The sequence below is a fragment of the Xenopus laevis genome, chromosome 6S (assembly GCF_017654675.1).
Source record: "Xenopus laevis strain J_2021 chromosome 6S, Xenopus_laevis_v10.1, whole genome shotgun sequence".
NCBI classification, from domain to species: Eukaryota; Metazoa; Chordata; class Amphibia; order Anura; family Pipidae; genus Xenopus; species Xenopus laevis.
In genome coordinates, this window is record NC_054382.1 from 43,110,736 (window position 1) to 43,130,540 (window position 19,805).

Genomic DNA, 19,805 nt, shown 5'->3' on the forward strand with positions numbered 1-19,805 from the left:
TACTTCTAATTGTGGTGCTCTCCCTATACTCTACTACCGAAAAACTGTAATTACAGGTATGGGATCCATTATCCAGAAACCTTTTATCCAGAAAGCTCTGAATTACGGAAAGGCCATCTCCCATAGACTCTACTTTATTCAAATAAACCAAATTTTTTAATGATTTTGCTTTTCTCTGTAATAATAAAACAGTACCTTGCACTTTATCCAAACTAAGATATAATTAATCCTTATTAGAAACCAGCCGATTATTCAATGTTTACATGATTTTCTAGTAGATTTTAGTTATGAAGATCCAAATTATTGAAGATCTGTTATCTGGAAAACCCCAGGTCCCAAGCCTTCTGCATAATAGGTTCCATACTTGTATTATATTAAAACACAGACTAAGGTACTAGGCACTTTTCTGAGGTTAAAATAACTGAATACTTTTTGAAAAATAACTCTGCATTGCAAAGCATTTCATTTTCAAATTAATGGCAAAGATACACAAACTATTTTGATCATAAAAGGGGGCACATGGGCAAAGCAAGGGGTCTTAGATAACATTATGAGAATGCTTTTGAGGTTTGCCACTGTACACCATTGTATAGCTATTGGATACAATTGTTCTCTATGAGCACATCTGCACTTTATCATGTTCTTTATCATGTTTTTACTAATATCATATCACAATGATACACCCATCATGTCTGATGTTTAGCATTATTTACTTAACATATTACACTGTCTTGTCCTGGCCCTGCACTATGCTGTCCTGTCTTGCAGGAGTTGCATATTTTTGCACTTGCACTTTTTGTCTGTTGTCCGGTACATCTATGTTGTGTGTAGCACCATGGTCCTAGAGGAACGTTGTTTAGTTTCACTGTTTACTGTACAAACATATATGGATGAAATCACAAACTCACTCTTGACTCTAAACCATACTAAAAGGCATATCTGTAGGAATCACTTGTATGGACAAATTTGCTCTTTTGTCACAGCCTGCCAATATTGTTGCTTCAATAACATAAGGCCAGGTTGTACTACTGAATGCTACATTGTATACAATTCTATTGATAGTGAGTCTAAAAAGTATTATTCTATACAAACTAAAATTATGATACGTTTTATTTTTGCCCAAAATGCGCTGCTGTGTAGTTTGCCAATAATATGGAATTCCACAGTAGACTATACCGAGGTCCAGGGATGGGAATATGGAACCGATTTTTTAATATTCAAAGCCTTTTTCTCATGGGGCTGAAAGAGGACACAGGCTTACATATTTCTGTGGGTTCTTGGTGCAGTACATGCACTTGCTTAGCTTTTCTCTATCTTTGGGGACCAAAGACACTCTTCAAAGTTCTGTAGAAAATTCCCCCACTACACCAGAGTTTAGGAAGGCTTAACAGAAAATGGTTTTATAAAGATGTGAAACTGAAAGAAGAACAAGAATTTGGGTTTGAAGTTACTTGGGAATAAGGACTCTTTGCCTAAGGGTACTCCCACCTTGGACCCAAGCTGAAACGTTAGACTTATTGGGGCAGTTCTTGAGAAGAAGACTGCTCTAGCCACAATACAGAAGTATATCAGCAACCTACTGCACCTTTACAACTCAAGAGTAAGACAAGTTGCTGCCAGTTGCACTGGCACCTCTACTGTGAAAGATAAGACTGAAGATGCAGAGATTTGAGAGACAGCAGCACACTGTAATAGCTCTGCAACACACAGGATTTCTGAAAAGTGAGAGAAGATCCCAAACAGCAAGATCATCCTTCAGATTTTCATGAAGGAAATACGTATTTTCATGAAGGCTGCTATCAAGATATCATTACTCCTACAGCTAAGGTACAGACGTTGATAACATATTCAAAAGCAGACCCTTTTTTCTATTAGCTATAGCAAAGTGGAAAAGACCTTCTAGAACAAGGTATGGCAAACTATATGTTATTGAAGAGATAAAAAAAAAAAGCCTTAACTGCAATGTCATTTTCTACCCACTGGCTGAAAACGAATTTTCGTGAAATTTTGAATTTTTTAGACAAACCAAAATGGGAAAGTTTCACTTAGCAGTACATAACTGCAATTACATTTCCAGAGAATACAGCTCTATATGAAGATATTTAGATTCTTACCAGTGATTACTTCCGCAAAACATGTACTTCTTTCTTCTTGATTTTTCTCAGTAATGACATCATTTTTGCTGCAAGGTTACAATAAATAACATTATCTAGCTGAGAAAAAATACTGCTACATTTATTTCTATGAATGTATTTTAGGTAACAGATATGCTCTACTATTTTTTTCATAACATATAGTCCTTTCAGTGGACAACCGTTAAGAATAATATTTATAATAAATACACTAAAGCAATATTTAATTAATTTTAGGGGACTTTACAGTTACCTGAGTGAAGGCTGGTCAGAGATTGTGTGATATGTCTATTCGATACATGAAGAGGCTATGAATGCACTTTATTCGTTAACTACTACACAATTACAGATTCAGTTTAATAACATTTGAAAGTATAACTTAATTAATAGGACTTATCTTGAACACAAGAAGAATGAGTTTTGAAATTTTAAAAAAGGCAATATTCTTTCTCCTTTTTTGTATGTATAGTGGTGCTTAAAAGTTTGTAACCCTTTACAATTTTCTATATTTTCATATGAATGTGGCCTGAAACATCATCTGACTTTCAAACAAGTCCTTAAAGTAGAAGAAAACCTAATGAAGCAAATATATATTATATTTGTTTGTGTATTTATTGAAAAAAAATATTCAATAAAATATCTGCATATGGCAAAAGTAAGTTACATAGGGTTGAGAAAGTCCATCAAGTTCAACCTCTCAGAATCCATACATACACACACTGACCCCTCCATGTACTCACATAAACTATATACACTCAATAATACAATAACTATAGATTTTAGTATCACAATAGCCTTGGATATTATGCTTGTCTAAGAAATCATCCAAGCCACTCATAAAGGCATTAACAGAATCAGCCATCACAACATCATCCAGCAGTGCATTCCACAACCTCACTGTGAAGAACCACCTACACTGCTTCAAATGAAAGTTCTTTTCCTCTAATCTGCAGGGGTGTGGCCTCTGCTGCCGTGATTCTCTTAATGGGTAAAAAGGTCCCCTGCTATTTGTCTATAATGTCCTCTAATATACTCATAAAGTGTATTCATGTCCCCTGTCACGCATCTTTTTTTCCCCAGAGAAAACAACCCCAACCTTGACAGTTTACCATTATAATTTAAGCCTTCCATCCATCTAACCAGTTTAGTTGCACATCTCTGTACTCTCTCCAGCTCATTTATATCCCTTTCAAGGACTGGAGTCCAAAACTGCACTGCATAATCCAGATGAGGCCTTACCAGGGACCTATAAAGAGGCATAATTATGTTTTCATCCCTTGAGTTAATGCCCTTTTTTTTTTGCAAGACAGAACTTTATTTACTTTATTAGCCACAGACACTGCCCATAATTAGACAACTTGTTATCTACAAAAACCCCAAGATCCTTGTCATTTAAGGAAATTCCCAACACACTGCCATTTAGTGTATAACTTATATAATTTTTGCCAAAGTGCATAACCTTGCATTTATTAACACTGAACCTCATTTTCCAGTTTGCTGCCCAGTTTTCAAATTGAATCAAATTCCTCTGTAAAGTGGCAGCATTCTGCATGGAACCTATAGTTCTGCACAATTTAGTATCATCAGCAATAATAGAAACAGTACTTTCAATGTCCACCTCCAGGTCATTAATAAGTTGAAAATTAAAGGACCAAGTACAGAGCCATGCGGTATTCCACTAGCAACAGTGGTCCAATTAGAAAATGTTCCATTTACCACCACTCTTTGTAATCTATCTTTTAGTCAGTTCTCTATCCAGGTACTATGTTCCAGGTCAACATTCCTTAATTTAATCAGTAACCTTCTGTGTGGCACTGTATCAAATGTTTTAGCAAAGTCTACGTAGATCACATCCACTGCCTTCCCAAAAAATTGAGGTCCCTGCTCACCTTGTCATAAAGGGAAATTAAGTTAGTTTGGCAAGATCTATTATGCATAAAACTATGCTAGAACAAACTCATAGTATTATGATATCCAATGAAGTCAAGTATCATATCCCTTAATACCCCTTCGAAGAGCTTTACTACCACTGATGTCTAACCGGCCTATAGTTTTGAGGCTGAGAACGGGATCCCTTTTTGAAAGCGGCACCATATAAGCAATACGCTAGTCTCTCCACACCGTACCAGACCTCAATGAATCCTGAAAAATTAAGTAAAGCAGCTTGGCAATCACAGAGCCAAGCTTTCTAAGTACCCTGGGATGAATATAATCTGGTCCTGGACTTTTGTTTATCTTAACATTTTCTAGTCTCTTTTGAATTTCCTCATGCGTGAACCATGCAGCATTAGTTGTATTACTAGGATTGGGACACTTAAGAAGGAAACCTTCATTAACTGGTTCCACATTTGTGTAGAGGAAAAACAGGAGTTCAGAATGTCTGCTTTTTTCTCTTCTCATCAAGCAGCTGACCCCCCCCCCCGCTGATATTAAGGGTCCCACCCCTTCCTGCTTCATTATTTTACTATTTACATATTTAAAAAATAATTTTAATTCTTTTTACTGCAATACCCTTTTCCATATCAATTTTAGTTTTTTTGTATGATTTATTGGCCTCCTTGTACCAGATAAAATGTTTCAGCTGTCCAAGCTAACTTGAAAGCCTTAAAAGCATGTCTTTTCTTACCCACCTCAACACTAACACTTCTATTAAACCACAAAGGTTTTGTTTTGCAACAACGTCCTTAAGCTTTTTAAAAATGCCCCATTTTTGTTCTGTGTTTCACCCTGTGAAAAGCATTTTCCACTTAATATGTTGGAGAGATGCTCTTTTACTGTCAAATTTGCACGTCAAAAAATATAGTTTTTTAGTTGTTCCCTTATAGAGTGGTTTCTGCAACATAAACATAAACAAATGAGACCATGTTATGATGGTTAAATGGTAGAGACAAATTCGGTACTGTTAGTTATTACAAGATTCAAAAAGAGACTGACTCCTATTTGGTTCTTGAACGAGCTGAAATAAAAAGTTGTCATTCAGCATATCTACAAACCTGTTAGCTTTTCCTGTCTTGGCAACCCCATTACCCCAGTCAATGTCTGGATAATTAAAGTCAACCATAATAATAACCTGACCTAGTTGCAAAGCTGCGTTTATTTGTAAAAGTAGCTGGGCTTCATTCTCGTAAGTGAATCAGTATTCAACTACTTTCACTCAGATTCGGTGTGACCCCTTGTGCAGAAATGTTTGCGGGAACTGTTGATCAGTTCTGTACATCAACGTGGAGGAATTGTAGCCCATTCCTCTATCGATAACAGCTTCAGCTCTTGGATGTTGGTAGGTTTCCTCGCATGAACTGCTCGCTTTAGGTCTTTCCGCAACATTTCAGTTGGATTAAGGTCAGGACTTCACTTTATTCTTCTTTAACCATTCTTTAGTAAATGTGTTTAGGATGGTTGTCTTGCTGCATGACTCACTGTCTCTTGAGATTAAGTTCACAGACAGATGTCTTGACATTTTCCTTTAGAATTCTCTGGTTTAGTTCAAAACTCATTGTTCATCAATGATTGCAAACCACCCAGGCCTAAAACAAAACAATCCCACCACCAGTTTCACAGATGGGATAATGTTCTTATGCTGAAATGCAGTATGTTTTTTTCTCCAGACACCTCCTTTGTTCAAGCCATGATACACATCCACAAATGTGTGTATGATCAGGCTTTGCAAGATCCCGTTCTTTAAATAAAACATGGTCTCTCACTAATACCCGATTGTCATCACATTGACTGAAACCACCAGCCTCTGATTTCACCTTCAAATTATATGATAATCTTAAGAATTCATCTACTTTTGCCACATGCAGATATGTTATTGGATAATTCTTTTTCAATAAATGCATAACCAAATATAATCATTTTTGTTTCATTTCTTTAACTAGGTTTTCTTTACATACTTCTAGGACTTGTTTGAAAAACAGATGTCAGATAACATTCATATAAAAATATAAACATTTTAAAGGGTTCAAACTTTCAAGCACCACTGTATATTGTAGTTTAAATTGATAACCCCCTCTGAGCACATACATAGTTTAAAATCAATTTCTGTTATAACGTACAGCTGTTTTAGGTATTTATTATGCAGTAGTAATTTTTCAAGCTTTATATTTTGAGCTAAGCAAAGCCAATTTTTCAGAATATCGGAGTTCCCTTGAAGGTATTTTTGTTGAAAAGCAAAGCAGGTGAGTCAGAATAAGTACAAAATTTAGTGTGCACACCACAATTAATTGTGCACTAAGCATTTAAAATTTGACAGCTTAGAGAGAAGATCGGTCACCAAACCATTATGAGTTTTTTTTTTTTAGATCATTGTAAGAGAACTAAAGATAAATCACTGTGAGCGGCAGATAGACACCTTCAAGTGAACTAAGTTGCTTACTCCCTACTACAGGCTAGTTCCCCACTTCTTCATAAAATCCACCAGATGCCTTAACAGCCCCCCCCCCCAGTGATTTAGTCTTTTTTTCTCCTTTAAACAAGCTCAACAAGAAACAAGATAATGTGCCATATAAGAAAATAATTAATCTGTAGTATAGAATCAGTTATCCAGAAAGTTCCAAATTAAGGAAAGACCATCTCCCATAAACCCAATTATAATGATATAATTAGCATTTTTAAAAAATGATCCTATTGGATTTATTTAATGTTTAAATTATTTTTTAGCTGACTTAGGTTATGAAGATCCAAATTAAGGAAAGACCCCTTATCCGTAAAAACCCAGGTCCCTAGCTCCCATTCCAGTATTCAATTTTTGATAAAAATGTTCGAAAATGTAGAAGAAAAAAAGAAATGATCTGAAGTTGAATTTCTGTGTACAAAAATACCCATGTTTAATACTTCCTAAATAATAATCATATGCACTTATATTTTTGCAGTGGCTTCAACTAAAAAGATGAGCAGCACATATGTCAATTCAATAGATGGAAAAGTATTAAACATGCAAAGTCAGAGCTGCTGCAAAAGACCATTCAAACAGCAGACAAGATAGCACAGCTATACCAATAACAAATAAATCTACCAGGACCAGGTTATTAAATGAAAGGGAAAAAATGTGCTTGTGTGCTGATTTTCTAGGGGTGAACACCTACTCAACAACAGTGAAACCTCAAATTTTAAATCCTTTGTTTATGCCTTTTCTGCATGCTTTTTGGGGGCCCACCAATACATAGAATGCATAATACATTTCCCTGATATTACAGCATTTTTTTTCTGGTCGCCTGAAAAATGTAAAATGGGTGTACTACTGTACTGTCCTGTGATGTAACAGGAAACAAATTGATGAAAGGTGCCTTTTAACATGTTCACAGGTGTCCTTGTCTAGGTCATGCGCAGTAGAGTAAAATTTTCTATTTTATTTCACTGTACATAAGCAAGCACCAAACAGTGCTAGGTATAGAGTGGAAAGTGCCTCTCTGCTTGTTTTTAGCTAGGGCCAGTACAGAAGCCCATGGACAAAAATGTAGAGTTTTAATTCACTGTGAGGGGTGCCTCTCGTCCCCTGTTGTCATATAAACTGGCTATAATTTTGTTCCATTTTCACATTCCATTTTTCCAGTGGGTATACTAAGAAATGCTAGAGCTCATTTACAAATAGGTCCTAGATTGCTCAAGTTCAACTGCCAATATAAACTAGTCGGCAATTAGCTTTAAGCATTTTACCAATGCTAGATGATGATTGAAAAGTTCTGATTGGTTGCTATGTTTGAAAGTCCGCCACGATATGTATATATATATATCTATAAAACCAATTCCTCTGTTTATTTAAGTTAACTGCATGCAGATTCTGCAAAGACTATATATTTGCTGGCGAAAAATTATCTGTTTTTTGTACACCCTTAAGACTCATTACTGGTTTTTTTTGACTGCTTTATTAACTCAATCTCAAAAGCAGAAAAATACCCTTACAATTCTAAATGCAGCCAGTTGCCATTCATAGGCATAGGCATCCAATAACCCGATCAAGCAGGGATCACTAAGGAACAAAACAAAGTATCAAAAATTGCAAGCCAGACATGTTGTGCCAGCTAACCATATTCTTACAAAATACCTTTCAATGATTTGTGCGTTCTCCTGTTCCAGTAGATTACACATTAATGCACTCAGATAATTCTGTTTATTGGTTTCACTGTTGTCAGCATTATAAGCTGGACTTTTATAAGGTTCTTTAAGATTCCCAAAAAGATCTGGATCATCTGGAATAACATCTATAAACAGCACATCATCTTCATAAGCTTTCATCACATCTGAATTACTTCTGAATTCCATGAGCTTGCTTTTCTTTGGAGATTTGACACGCGTTAATGCCAAATCACTTGAATTTGAATCATCTAATGGGTCAACAATATTATCAAGCTGTTTGGTGGAATGTTCCTCACTTAGACAAGTGTTATCGTTTGCAGTTTCATGCATACAATCAAAAAAGGATAACTCTTCCTCATCATTATGGTTTTCTTTTTCATTGTCTAAACATTCATGTATTGGAGACACATGTATACTTTTTTGCACAGTCTCTGACAGGAGAAAACACTCAGGCTCCATGGAGCTGGCACTGGAATAAACACTTGGTTCAGAGTTTTCAAAAGAACTGCTCGGTGCCATGTCATCAAATGTTTGTAAAAAAGGTTCCATTTCAGAAAAAGTGGCAGAAGATAAACTGGTAACATTTTCATCATCAAGAAGTGGTTGAGTAAGAATATTAATGGTATTTTGAATACTAGTTGAACTACATGTCCAACTATCGAAATTTTCATAGATGTTTTCTTCATCTAGCGAGTGCATATTTTCAGTGATGTTAAATACCTCCTCAATTACAGTATTTGGTAGTTCAGGAGTTTCTGAATGATGGCGAGGTAACCCTTCATTATTAATACCTTTAATATCAAGAGTGTTTTTTTCTGATATAAAATCTAACTTTGGTTTTTTACATATCCCTTCACTGTCAGTATCATCAATTATACTCTGCAATGTTTCTGCTTCATTACTCTGAAATAAAGTATTTATATCACTGGGATAAGGGGTAAGAGACCATTCTGAGTCAAGTCCAAGTATATCTGTACTTGTTAAAGGAGAAGCTCTTTTCCTTGGGAAAGCCCATACACACGTCCTTGCACAAGAACATTTCCATATGGTTTTTCCAGTAAACGGAATAGTTCTCTGACAGGAACAGGTTTTGCATTCCTCCACATTCTCATTTATATGATTATTTACAAAGTTAACATCTTCTTCTGAAAATCCACCAACCACTGGCTCATTTACAGACGTTCTGATAAGTGCGGAACACTCCAAGTCAAGGGATTCCCTATCATTTCTTTTATACTTTGATACAATAAGTGGTAATTGTGTAGTCCTGCATACTTCTGGAGGGCAAACATAACTTTCATTTTTGTTTTGACTTGTGCTTTGATCATAAAGAGTTTCCATCATATTCCAATTTACAGAGTCACTTTTATTATTGTTCATCTCCTCAATATTCCTTTCCAAGGTACCAATGCAAGGATCTGATGGTTCTGTGTTGATTGAACAATTAGAACTATGCTTTAAGTCTTCAGTTTTCTGTTTGACAGACGCTGCAGAATCAGCTTGGGTATGTTCATTAGGGCATGTTGTAGAATTCTTTGTTTTTTTTCCAAAGTCCCACTTTACCTTTAATATTCTTTTAATTTTCCTATTTGCCAATCCATTGGTAATAGATTGCAGTTTTTTGGAATTATTACCTTCAATAGTAGAATCTGTACTGACAATTGAATTTACAGTGTTAACAGGACATGGTAATTGTTTCTGAAGATCAAGTTCTTTTACTGTTGCTGAAGGACATGTATTCTCAGTTTTGGTACTGCTTACCCTCAGATTTGTGCAACGTATAAGCCTCTTCATGTTGCTGCAGTTATGTAATTTTACTACAGGATTTAGAAATGTTAAAGACTGGGAACAACTATATGAACATTTACTTTCTGTATTTTTTGCTCCTTCAAGCAATGGATTTTGCATGCACTTTATTCCATTTACCATGTGCGATTGATCTGTAATAGTGAGATAACAGTTGTGCGTAGAACATAAAGCTTTCTGCTGTGTACTCTGTTGTTTCCTCCTTTGCTCTGAAACACAACAATGGAATCCACAGAGTTTTGGCTGTCCTAGAAAACAAAAACAAAGGAAAATGAATATCCAATTTTCATAGACAAATGCAACAATGCTGAATATTTTCTACGGCATTTGATCAAAAATCTTTTCCCCTGCATTAGATCAAAAATAATTATTTTTTACAAATTTGATAAGGGCTCAGAAGGACTCGCACTCTTTATATTGTAAATCAAACTTCTTTATTGAAACATGCGTATACAATGTTTTGGCCTACATTAGGGCCTTTATCAAGGAATATATATATATATATCTATATATATATATATAGATATATATATATATATACACACACACACACATACAGACATATGCATAGAATATAAAAAAATGCAGCTCATCCCTTTTTATTGGGTGCACATAGGTGTGTATTGTAATACATACTTCACAACTTAACCGCAGCACTACAGTATATAGCCCCCAGGGAAAACTTATTTTTGCACAACTTAAAAGTAACATTTAGTAAAAAGAGACACTTTTAGTTACAAAATTTGTACAAAGTATGCATAAGCTGCTGCGCCCCGTCAAGGCAGTGTCTATGCGTCAATACTAACTAAATAAAAAAATATATATATTATCTTTGGGGGAAGAAAGACCATACCTGCTTTTCTCTTTATTTAGCATGATCTCTTCCAAAGATACCATTAGGCGGGGGTTGGGAGAGCAAGCACTGAGGAGAGAGCTGCTACTGCTACAAACACACCTATATAGTCAACCTATACAGTATCAACATCCTATGCCCTAAAATTGGCCCTTGCAACATATAGCTCACCTAGGGTTGCCACCTTTTCCTAATTTTCTTACTGGGGGCGGGAACAAAAAAGGGGCGGGTGTGACGTCAAAGGGGGGCAAAGGGGCGTGGCCACGGCACAGAAGCTTTAAAGACGGAGGACAAAAGATACATTTACAGGGGATTGGGGGGGGCTGAGGTTTTTTTTTTTTTAAGGGTATTACAAATTTGTAATACCGGCCCCGGCCTTGGCAGGTGTTTTACCAGCTAGGCCGGTAAAATACCGACCGGGTGGCAACCCTAATCTCACCCCAAGTTCCCCTGTGCTTAAATGCCCAGCTCTCAATTGTCTGCTGAGCCCTGGACACTATTTTCTTAAAGACTGGATAGAAATAATTGCCCTCATCGCCCAGTAGTTATATGCGGGTCGAGAATTTCTCGAGTCGCACCCAACCCTAACCCGTCCTCTATTTATAGACCTGCGCCGCTCTGCAGTGATGTCACAAAAGGGGCGGAAGTCTATAAATTCCAGCGCTGGAACCGCTAGGTAGCGTCCCGAGGATTTTGTGCAGGAGTCGGCCCGAACACGCCTGACCTGTGGGTTTCACTATCACCCAGATAACATGGCACTCCTGGGTGCATTGCGTTCTCAAAACCAAATCCCCATCACTTTCAGCCAAAGAACCAGGATTCACTTCAGTAGTAAATTAAAGGAACAGTAACACCAACAATTTTAAGTGTATCAAAGTAATTAAAATATAACATACTGTTGGCCTGCACTGGTAAAGTTCTGTGTTAGCTTCAGAAAGACCACTATAGTTTATATAAACAAGCTGCAGATGGGGGCAGCCAAAGAAAAGAAGAAAAGGCACAGTATACACAACAGATAACAGATAACACACAGTTGTATTCTACAGGGCTTATCTGTTAACTGCTTTGTGACCTGTGTCTTTTCTACAGCTTGTATGGCTGCCCCCATGGGTTTATATAAAACTATAGTAAATTTTCTGAAATAAACACAGAACTTTTACCAGTGCTGGGCAACAGTACATTATATAGTGAATAAAGTACCCCCTATTGTAAAATATAAGGATATTATAAGTCACCGAGGCGTTCCATATAAAAGCATGAGGTCGAAGGCTTTATACAGGTCATTGAACTCAGAGGTTACTTCTAATAGCCTCATATTTTCCAACAAGAGGTACTTTATTTATTAAAATACACAAGTTTTAATGTCATGTGACAAAAATTACATCACTACTTACCGTTTATAACTGATGACATCACTAGTCACCGTTTATAATGATATTATTTACAAGATATTCATGGCTTTTGTGTATTATATTGTTATTACTTTGATACTCTTTTTTTGATGTTGCGGTTTCTTTCGCTTCTGAGCTGCCACACAGGGCTGGCGTTTTTGCACCAACTTCAGCTGCCCTCTCAATATTGTCCATGTTTATCAGCAGAAGCCAGAAGGATAAGGGATAACTGCAGGCTTCAGCTCTGGATGCACTCTGGGCTTACTGCTGTAATTCCAAACCTGAATCCACAATGTATACAGCCTGACCTGAGCTTCTTTAATTGGGTAGTGAGGCAAAGACTAATATTATACTAGGCAGATTCTCAGCCTCCGTTTATTCACCTTGTGTGGCAGCAGCCTAAGGGTATACCAGACTGCACTTACTATTGAATGGCAGGAGGCAAGTGGTGGGTTCAGAAGAATGTTCAAGGCACTAGATTTAATTTGTTAAAAAGTTTTCCTGCCAATAAGCTGCCACCTGCACTGACACTACTAAAAGAATTAGCGCAAGTATCACAGATCCCTCAGTTAGAGTTTTAAAGGGACTGGCTAATGGTCTGTTTACATTTTAGGGGTGAAACACACGGCGCAGCTTGTTCTGATCCGACACAATAAGAGGAAGTGGATGGGACGAGACGCATGCGTATAATTTAAGTAATAGGAATGTTGGACCTACAAGCTGCGTGCATCCAACGCGACACGACTGTCGAATCCAACGCTGCACGTGTCATCGTCCGACATTCGAGTCATGTTGGATGCATGTAGCTTTTAGGTCCGACATTCCTATTACTTAAATTATATTCGGCGCATGCGTGTAGGTAGGATCGGAACTAGCCGCACTGTGTAGTTCAGCCGTTAAAGTAAGCGTCCTCTCTGGCATTTGCCAGTCTGGTTTCCACCCAGACGTGATGTCACAGTCTCAGCTCGTAAGAGAAATTAGCTAATTAATGGGCAGCATATGACATTTTAAACAGAAATCTGAGTGGGCAGAAAATTGGGACCTTGCACTACACATATGGTCATAAATGACCTCTTACATCTTTACAGGCAGGTACTGCAGTGTTAGGGACTTGAATACTATGCAGTTCATATTTCCTACCTGCAGTAATTTATTTCCTTGACTTTAATAACAAAGAAGGTCAATGGCACCACATACAGTACAACCTACAGTACAACAAAAAGTTGAAATCGGCACCTAGATCTTAGTTATGGCATATTATATTGAATAAGGGCATCAATATAATATACTGAAAAACCGCTCAGTAGGTTCAGACTCACAACCTGCTATACTGGTGCCCTTAATCACAAGACAATGAAGGCTGCTACCAAAACTCTCTCTTTGGGCTAATATACCAAGTCACGTAAAACTAATCCTCCGCTATGGATATCCCACTGATGTATTTAGGATTATACCAAGCGTCTTAACAGAAAATAATCGGGTATTATGTTGTGCTGCTACCTCTCACAGGTGACCTAGACAGAAGTGGCTTAGATATAAAAACTAGAACAGGCACCACCTGGTGTCCATTACTGAAATTGCGTCTATTTTAATTTAAACGCTTATCTTTGCTGAAGGTCAGGAAAGCGCATCTCCCTGCACAACAACTAGGGGCCGATTTATCAAAGGTCGAGGTGAATTTTCGAATGAAAAGAAAACGAATTTCGATCAATTTTTTGTGTACTTCAACTAGTGAACAGTCCAAATTCGATTTGAATTTGAAAAAAATTCTAAAATTAAAATATTGAAATTTATCATGTACTGTCTCTTTAAAAATTCGACTTTGACCATTCACCATCTAAAACCTGACGAATTGCTGTTTTAGCCTATGGGAGACCTCCTAGATCCTATTTGGAGTCAATTGGTGGACTTCGGAAAATCGAAGTTTTGTTCCAATATTCCTTCGATTCGAATTCGGCCGAATACAGACCTATTCGATCAAAAACTGATCTATTTGGCAAAAAAAAACTTCGACTTAATTTCAGTTGGTCTTTTTGAATTTCGAAGTTTTTTCAATTCGAAATTCGAGCCTTGATAAATATGCCCCCTAGTGTGTTTTGCTTTCTCGGTTACAATGTGTCAGACGCACAATCCCTTCTGGATTCATCTGTATTTGTCCTTCCAAGCTAGTCCAGACAACATGAAAATTATTTTACAGGGTAACGTAACATACTTTTTGATTATGCATCCTATAATACAGTATATACAAGATATTGATAAAGAACACTCAAATACATATCTATACATACATCTGTAATACATCTAAAGATAAACGTTTGTTTGTGGCTTGTGGTAAAGCCTGGCAATATAGTCAAATCTGGAAGCATATAGGAGCTGGTCCGTACCTGCCTAAAAATGCAAAAATAGCATATAGGAGCAGATCCACTTCTCTCCAGCTGCCTAAATAATGAAGGCAGAGAGAAGCAAGTCATACGCTTTGTGTGGCCTTGCCCTAAAGCAGTGATCCCCAACCAGTGATGAGCAACATTATGCTCACCTACCCCTTTATTTTGCTTCCAGTTTGTTTTTGTTTTTTTTAATTACTGGCATGGAGGAAAGTTTTGGTTGCATAAAAACCAGGTGTACTGCAAAATAGAGCCTACTGTAGGCTGCCTGTGCGAATAGGGATTATCAAATAGCCAATCACAGCCCTTATTTGGTACCAACAGGAACTTTTCCATGCTTTTGTTGCTCCCCAACTCTTTTTTACATTTGAATGTGGCTCATGGGTATAAAAGTTTGGGTACCCCTGCCACATTCCCAAGCCACATTCTACTTCCTAGTCCCAATGATAAAAGTCAAACTGAAAAGCCCTCTGTATAATGAGCTGCTCTTTATCGAAAAGGATAACAGACTGAAACTATGGGAAGTGAGGGGTATATTTATACACATATAAGTGGACTGGGGAGTTTGACATTAATCACTGGGACCAGGAAGTAAAGTTTGACTTCATTTTCAAATTATGCCCCATTTAAGTTGGCCATACATGAGCAGATTTACTGTAAGCTGCCAATCGGGTCTCCCCGATCGATATCTAGCCAAAAATCTGCAGTTTTACTTTTAACCTCTGATCAAGGACTGCATTGGCTAGTTGATGTGGTCCTCATCCAGTCAGTAGATCCAATCAACAAATAGACAGCACCACACGTTTGTAGTATCTTTAAAAGGCCTTTAATAAAAAAGGGCTTAGTCCTCAGACAGAATTACAATAGCGACGCTTCAGGCGCACAATCGCCTTTTCTCAGCTTGAGAAAAGGCGATTGTGTGCCTGAAACGTCGCTATTGTAATTCTGTTTGAGGACTAAGCCCTTTTTTATTAAAGGCCTTTTAAAGATACTACAAACGTGTGGTGCTGTCTATTTGTTGATTGGATCTACGGACTAGGTGGAGGTGGCCACCACAGACTTGCACACCGTCCATTATTCCCTAAGGGTGAGTGCTGACTACTAATCCTCTTCGCCTCATCCAGTCAGTGCCTATTCCAATCATTGTCAGGGAAAAAAATCTTATAGTGTATGGCTAACTTAAAGGCCAATGTTCAACCTTGTCTGGCATTAGTATTAAAATAAAAACTGGGTAAATAGATAGGATGTTTTCAATATAGTTAGTTAGCCAAAAATGTAATCTATAAAGACTGGAGTGACTGGATGTCTAACATAATAGCCACAACACTACTTCATGCTTTGCAGTTCTCTTGGTTTCCACGGATTGGCTACCAGGCAGTAACTAATCAGTGACTTGAGGGGGGTACATAGGTCATAGCTGTTTGCTTGAATCTGAGCTACATGCTTAGGATCAGTTGCAAACTCAATGAACAGTTATGTACCATGTCCCATGTGGTCGAAGTTGCCGATTAACTCAGAATTAGAGTGCTGAAAAGCAGGAAGTAGTATTCTGTTCTGTTAGACATCCATTCACTCCAACCTTTATAGATTACATTTTTGACTAATTAATAGTATTAGCATTTTTTTTTATTTTGCCCATCCTATCTTTTTAGCTAGTTTTAATTTTTACACTAATGCCAGACAAGGCTGAACATTGGACTGCTGAAATACACAGACAGGAGAATGAGCTTCTACACTGGCATTAGCATCCTGTCCAGGCAGGACAGGATGCTAGTGCCAACATAGGGGCTAATTTGTGGCCTGTATTTTTCAGCAGGCTGAGTTTCATCCACATCTGGCATAAGCCTCAGAACAATAAATAACTAATGTTGATATGTCCTAATTAGAACAATATACTGTGCCTTCAATGTGTTTCGCCAAATACAAAACATGTCAGGGAACATCCTTTTCCAAGAAGAGAGCAAAATTATCAATGCAACAGCAAATTGCAGGTATCTCAGTTAGTATGGAGAACTTTATGGTTATAACTTTCTACTGACTAAACTACTAAGGAAACCAGCAACTACTCTATATTAATATATACACATACCACAGAAGCCCCATTTGATGTTTTCAGGGGACCAGAGAGAAAAAAAATGAAATGTAAATAAACAACAAAGAAATGTATTTTGTATTATATATTGGTCAGACCACAATCTAAAATGCAGGAAAACAAGGTCAGGGGATGTAACATTGCAGTTTCACTGTAAACCCTTTAATGAATTGACAGAAGTCTCTTAAAGGACAAGGAAAGGCAAAAAAATAAAATCCCATTTTTAATTTCTTTAATGAAAAAGAAACCTATCTCCAATATACTTTAATTAAAAAATATCTACCGTTTTTATAAGAAACCTGAATGTATGCAGTGAAATTCTCCCTTCATTTACTGCTGTGGATAGGAATTGTCAGATGGTCCCTAACTGCTGAGCAGGGAAACAATCATACTTATGAACAGCAGGGGGAGCCCCCGCCTTACTTAACAGCCATGCAGAACTCAAGCAGCTTTGTTTATGACGATCCCTAAGCAGCCCAGACCACACTGAGCATGTGCAGGGTCAGGCAAAGATGTTTAACAAAGTTACAAGATGACAGCCCCTTGTGGCCAACTTTCAAAGCATACATCATTTGTTTGATTAGGCTTGTGGTGCAGTAAGTTCATTCTTATGTTTAGTATACAAAAATGGGGGTTTAAAAGGCACTTGTTGGTGAAATATATTATCCCCAACCAAAGCCCGCATTCCAGCGCTCATGCTAGGCCATCCGCACCTGGAGGGAGCTCAACGTTCAAGCAGCCGTGTTGGGGCACACGCATGAGTGAATGCCTCAACTTGGTTTCTGGCGGTGTAAGTGTCCAAGCACTGGGGGGGGGGGCTGTGATTAAAAAAAAAAAAGGTACTGTTACTCCAGCCGGACTGCGGGGGAATGCTCTGTTAGCCCGCATCTTTGGTTGGGAATAATATATTATGCCAACAGGTGCCCTTTAATAACAAAATTATTTTGTAATTCTCAGGTAATAAAATACCTATATACTGATAAGTGGTTCCACAAGAAATTCATGAGACAACTTCACCTGTGGAAAGGAAGGCTGTTCCCACTCGTTACCAATCCCAAACATTAGCATCAAATATTCTTATTTAACAAAGTCATAAATCCATTCAAATATACCCTTTAATCGTAGCCACATAAGTGGGCAAGACTGTTCCCACCACACTACTTAAAATGCATATCCAAATCAAATAATAAAGCTTTAGATTAAATCTATACATTGCAGCATAAATATTAAGCATTTACTGGATATGCTGAGTTTAAGAAAACAATTATCGGAATACACAGCAAAGAAAACTGGAATATATATTATCAGTGCAGAAATAAAATGCAGAGCACCGAGCACAGGCACTGAATAAGGTGTCAGTGTAGTTTAAAAAGGATAAGAATACAAAATTCTAACTAAGCATTCTGGAATAAATATACTTTTTTGTTCAATGTTTATATCTGCCCCTATAGGCAGAGGTTGGGATGGGAAGTGGATGGGAGGATGGGGATCGAAGTGCACAAGGCCCCTCTCTAGTGACACCAATTAATACTTTGATATGCATTGCATTGCCAGTTCCTATGAGATCTGACTTATATCACTGGACCAAGTTTACAAACTTGCCATAACGTTGGCCCACAGCAGCAATGTTGGATCGGACTGTAAGAACTCACATTCTACTGCACTGCTAGGATATGACAGCAAGTCCATCCATTTGTTTTTGAAATCATATTCATTTCAGGAATAATGTAATTTGTTTAAATTCCCAGATGTTCATTAGGCCAAAGAGCTATAGCTGCTCACATGTGAGCCGGTTACCAGCAATACTACTGCAATGTATTATAGGGTTAGCCTCATTTAATTTAGATGCAAACAATTTGGTACCCCCACTCAGTGATTTTACTTTTCCTAAAAAAAATGAAAAGTTCCTTCCCCATATTTTTCAGGGGATAAATGCTCATTCTATCACTGTAGCATAACTAAACACATCAGTAAATATGTTGATGTGATGTAGAATAGTGTATAATGGATTCAGCCCACAAATCCTTCGCGAAAGATTCGGCCGAATATGGAACCGAATCCTAATTTGCAAATGCAAGTGCAAAACATTTTTTACTTGCTTGTTTTGTGTCAAACAGTTATGCAATTTACCTCCCCGTCCCTAATTTGCATATGCTAATTAGGATTCAGTTCAGCCGAATCCGAATACTGCTGAAAAAGGCCGAAACCTGTCCGAATCCTGGATTCAGTGCATCCCTATGAACCTTTACCTTATGTTTTCTAAAGCCTTCTATAGCTTCAGTGCTATTCTGAATTAGTTGAGAAAGCTACTACCACCCCTCCTGTATAAGTTACAGACTTCTACTCTGGAACAGAACCCTTGCTACCAATCCATGAAATGCAAACTTTGTGCAGAATATAGCCAATAAAAAACTATAATTAGCACTTTAAATCTCACATTGACTGTGACAATTAATATATGCATTTATTAAAAGTACTGTAGAAGAACATCAAGGAAAATGCTGTTGCTATATAAACAAACAGGACAGTTAACTATTTCCTTACTGGATATTAGGGATGCAATGAATCCACTATTTCGGATTCGGCCGAATCCCCGAATCCATCTTGGAAGATTCGGCCGAATACCGAACCGAATTTGCATATGCAAATTAGGGGCAGGAAAGGAAAAAGTGGAAAAAATTGGTTTACTTCCTTGTTTTGTAAAAAAAAAGTCACGTAAAATCCCGCTCTCCCCACAATTTACATATGCAAATTAGGATTCAGGTTCGGTTCGGCCGAATCCTGCTGAAAAAGGCAGAATCCTGAACCGAATCCTGGATTTGGTGCATCCTTACTAGATATCATTGCTTATATAACATTCCATATTAAAAAGCTATGGTTACCAGCTCTCTTGCTGGAGCGGTATTACTTTGCCATGACACAGACTCCATTGCTGGCAACTTTTAAAAACTGCAGAGGTAGTCTTGTATGTAACCAAAAAAAATAAATCTAGTGTAAATGTACTTTTTATAACCTCAACTTAGAAATGGACAGGTTTCAACACTCTAACGCATAGAGAACTACAACTCCCTG

At 37.4% G+C, this 19,805-nt stretch overlaps 1 protein-coding gene across 1 annotated transcript in view; it reads right to left on the reverse strand.

The window, feature by feature from the left end:
• The window catches only part of topaz1.S (testis and ovary specific PAZ domain containing 1 S homeolog), a 102,488-nt gene that overhangs the window by 36,379 nt on the left and 46,304 nt on the right, over positions 1–19,805 (reverse strand). The window contains exons 5-6 of the mRNA XM_018269306.2: positions 8,176–10,261; positions 2,115–2,182 (exon numbers count right to left, since the gene is read on the reverse strand). Of these exons, the coding sequence (XP_018124795.1) occupies positions 2,115–2,182; positions 8,176–10,136 (2,029 nt within the window). The 5' untranslated portion in view covers positions 10,137–10,261. The remainder of the gene's footprint in view (positions 1–2,114; positions 2,183–8,175; positions 10,262–19,805) is intronic.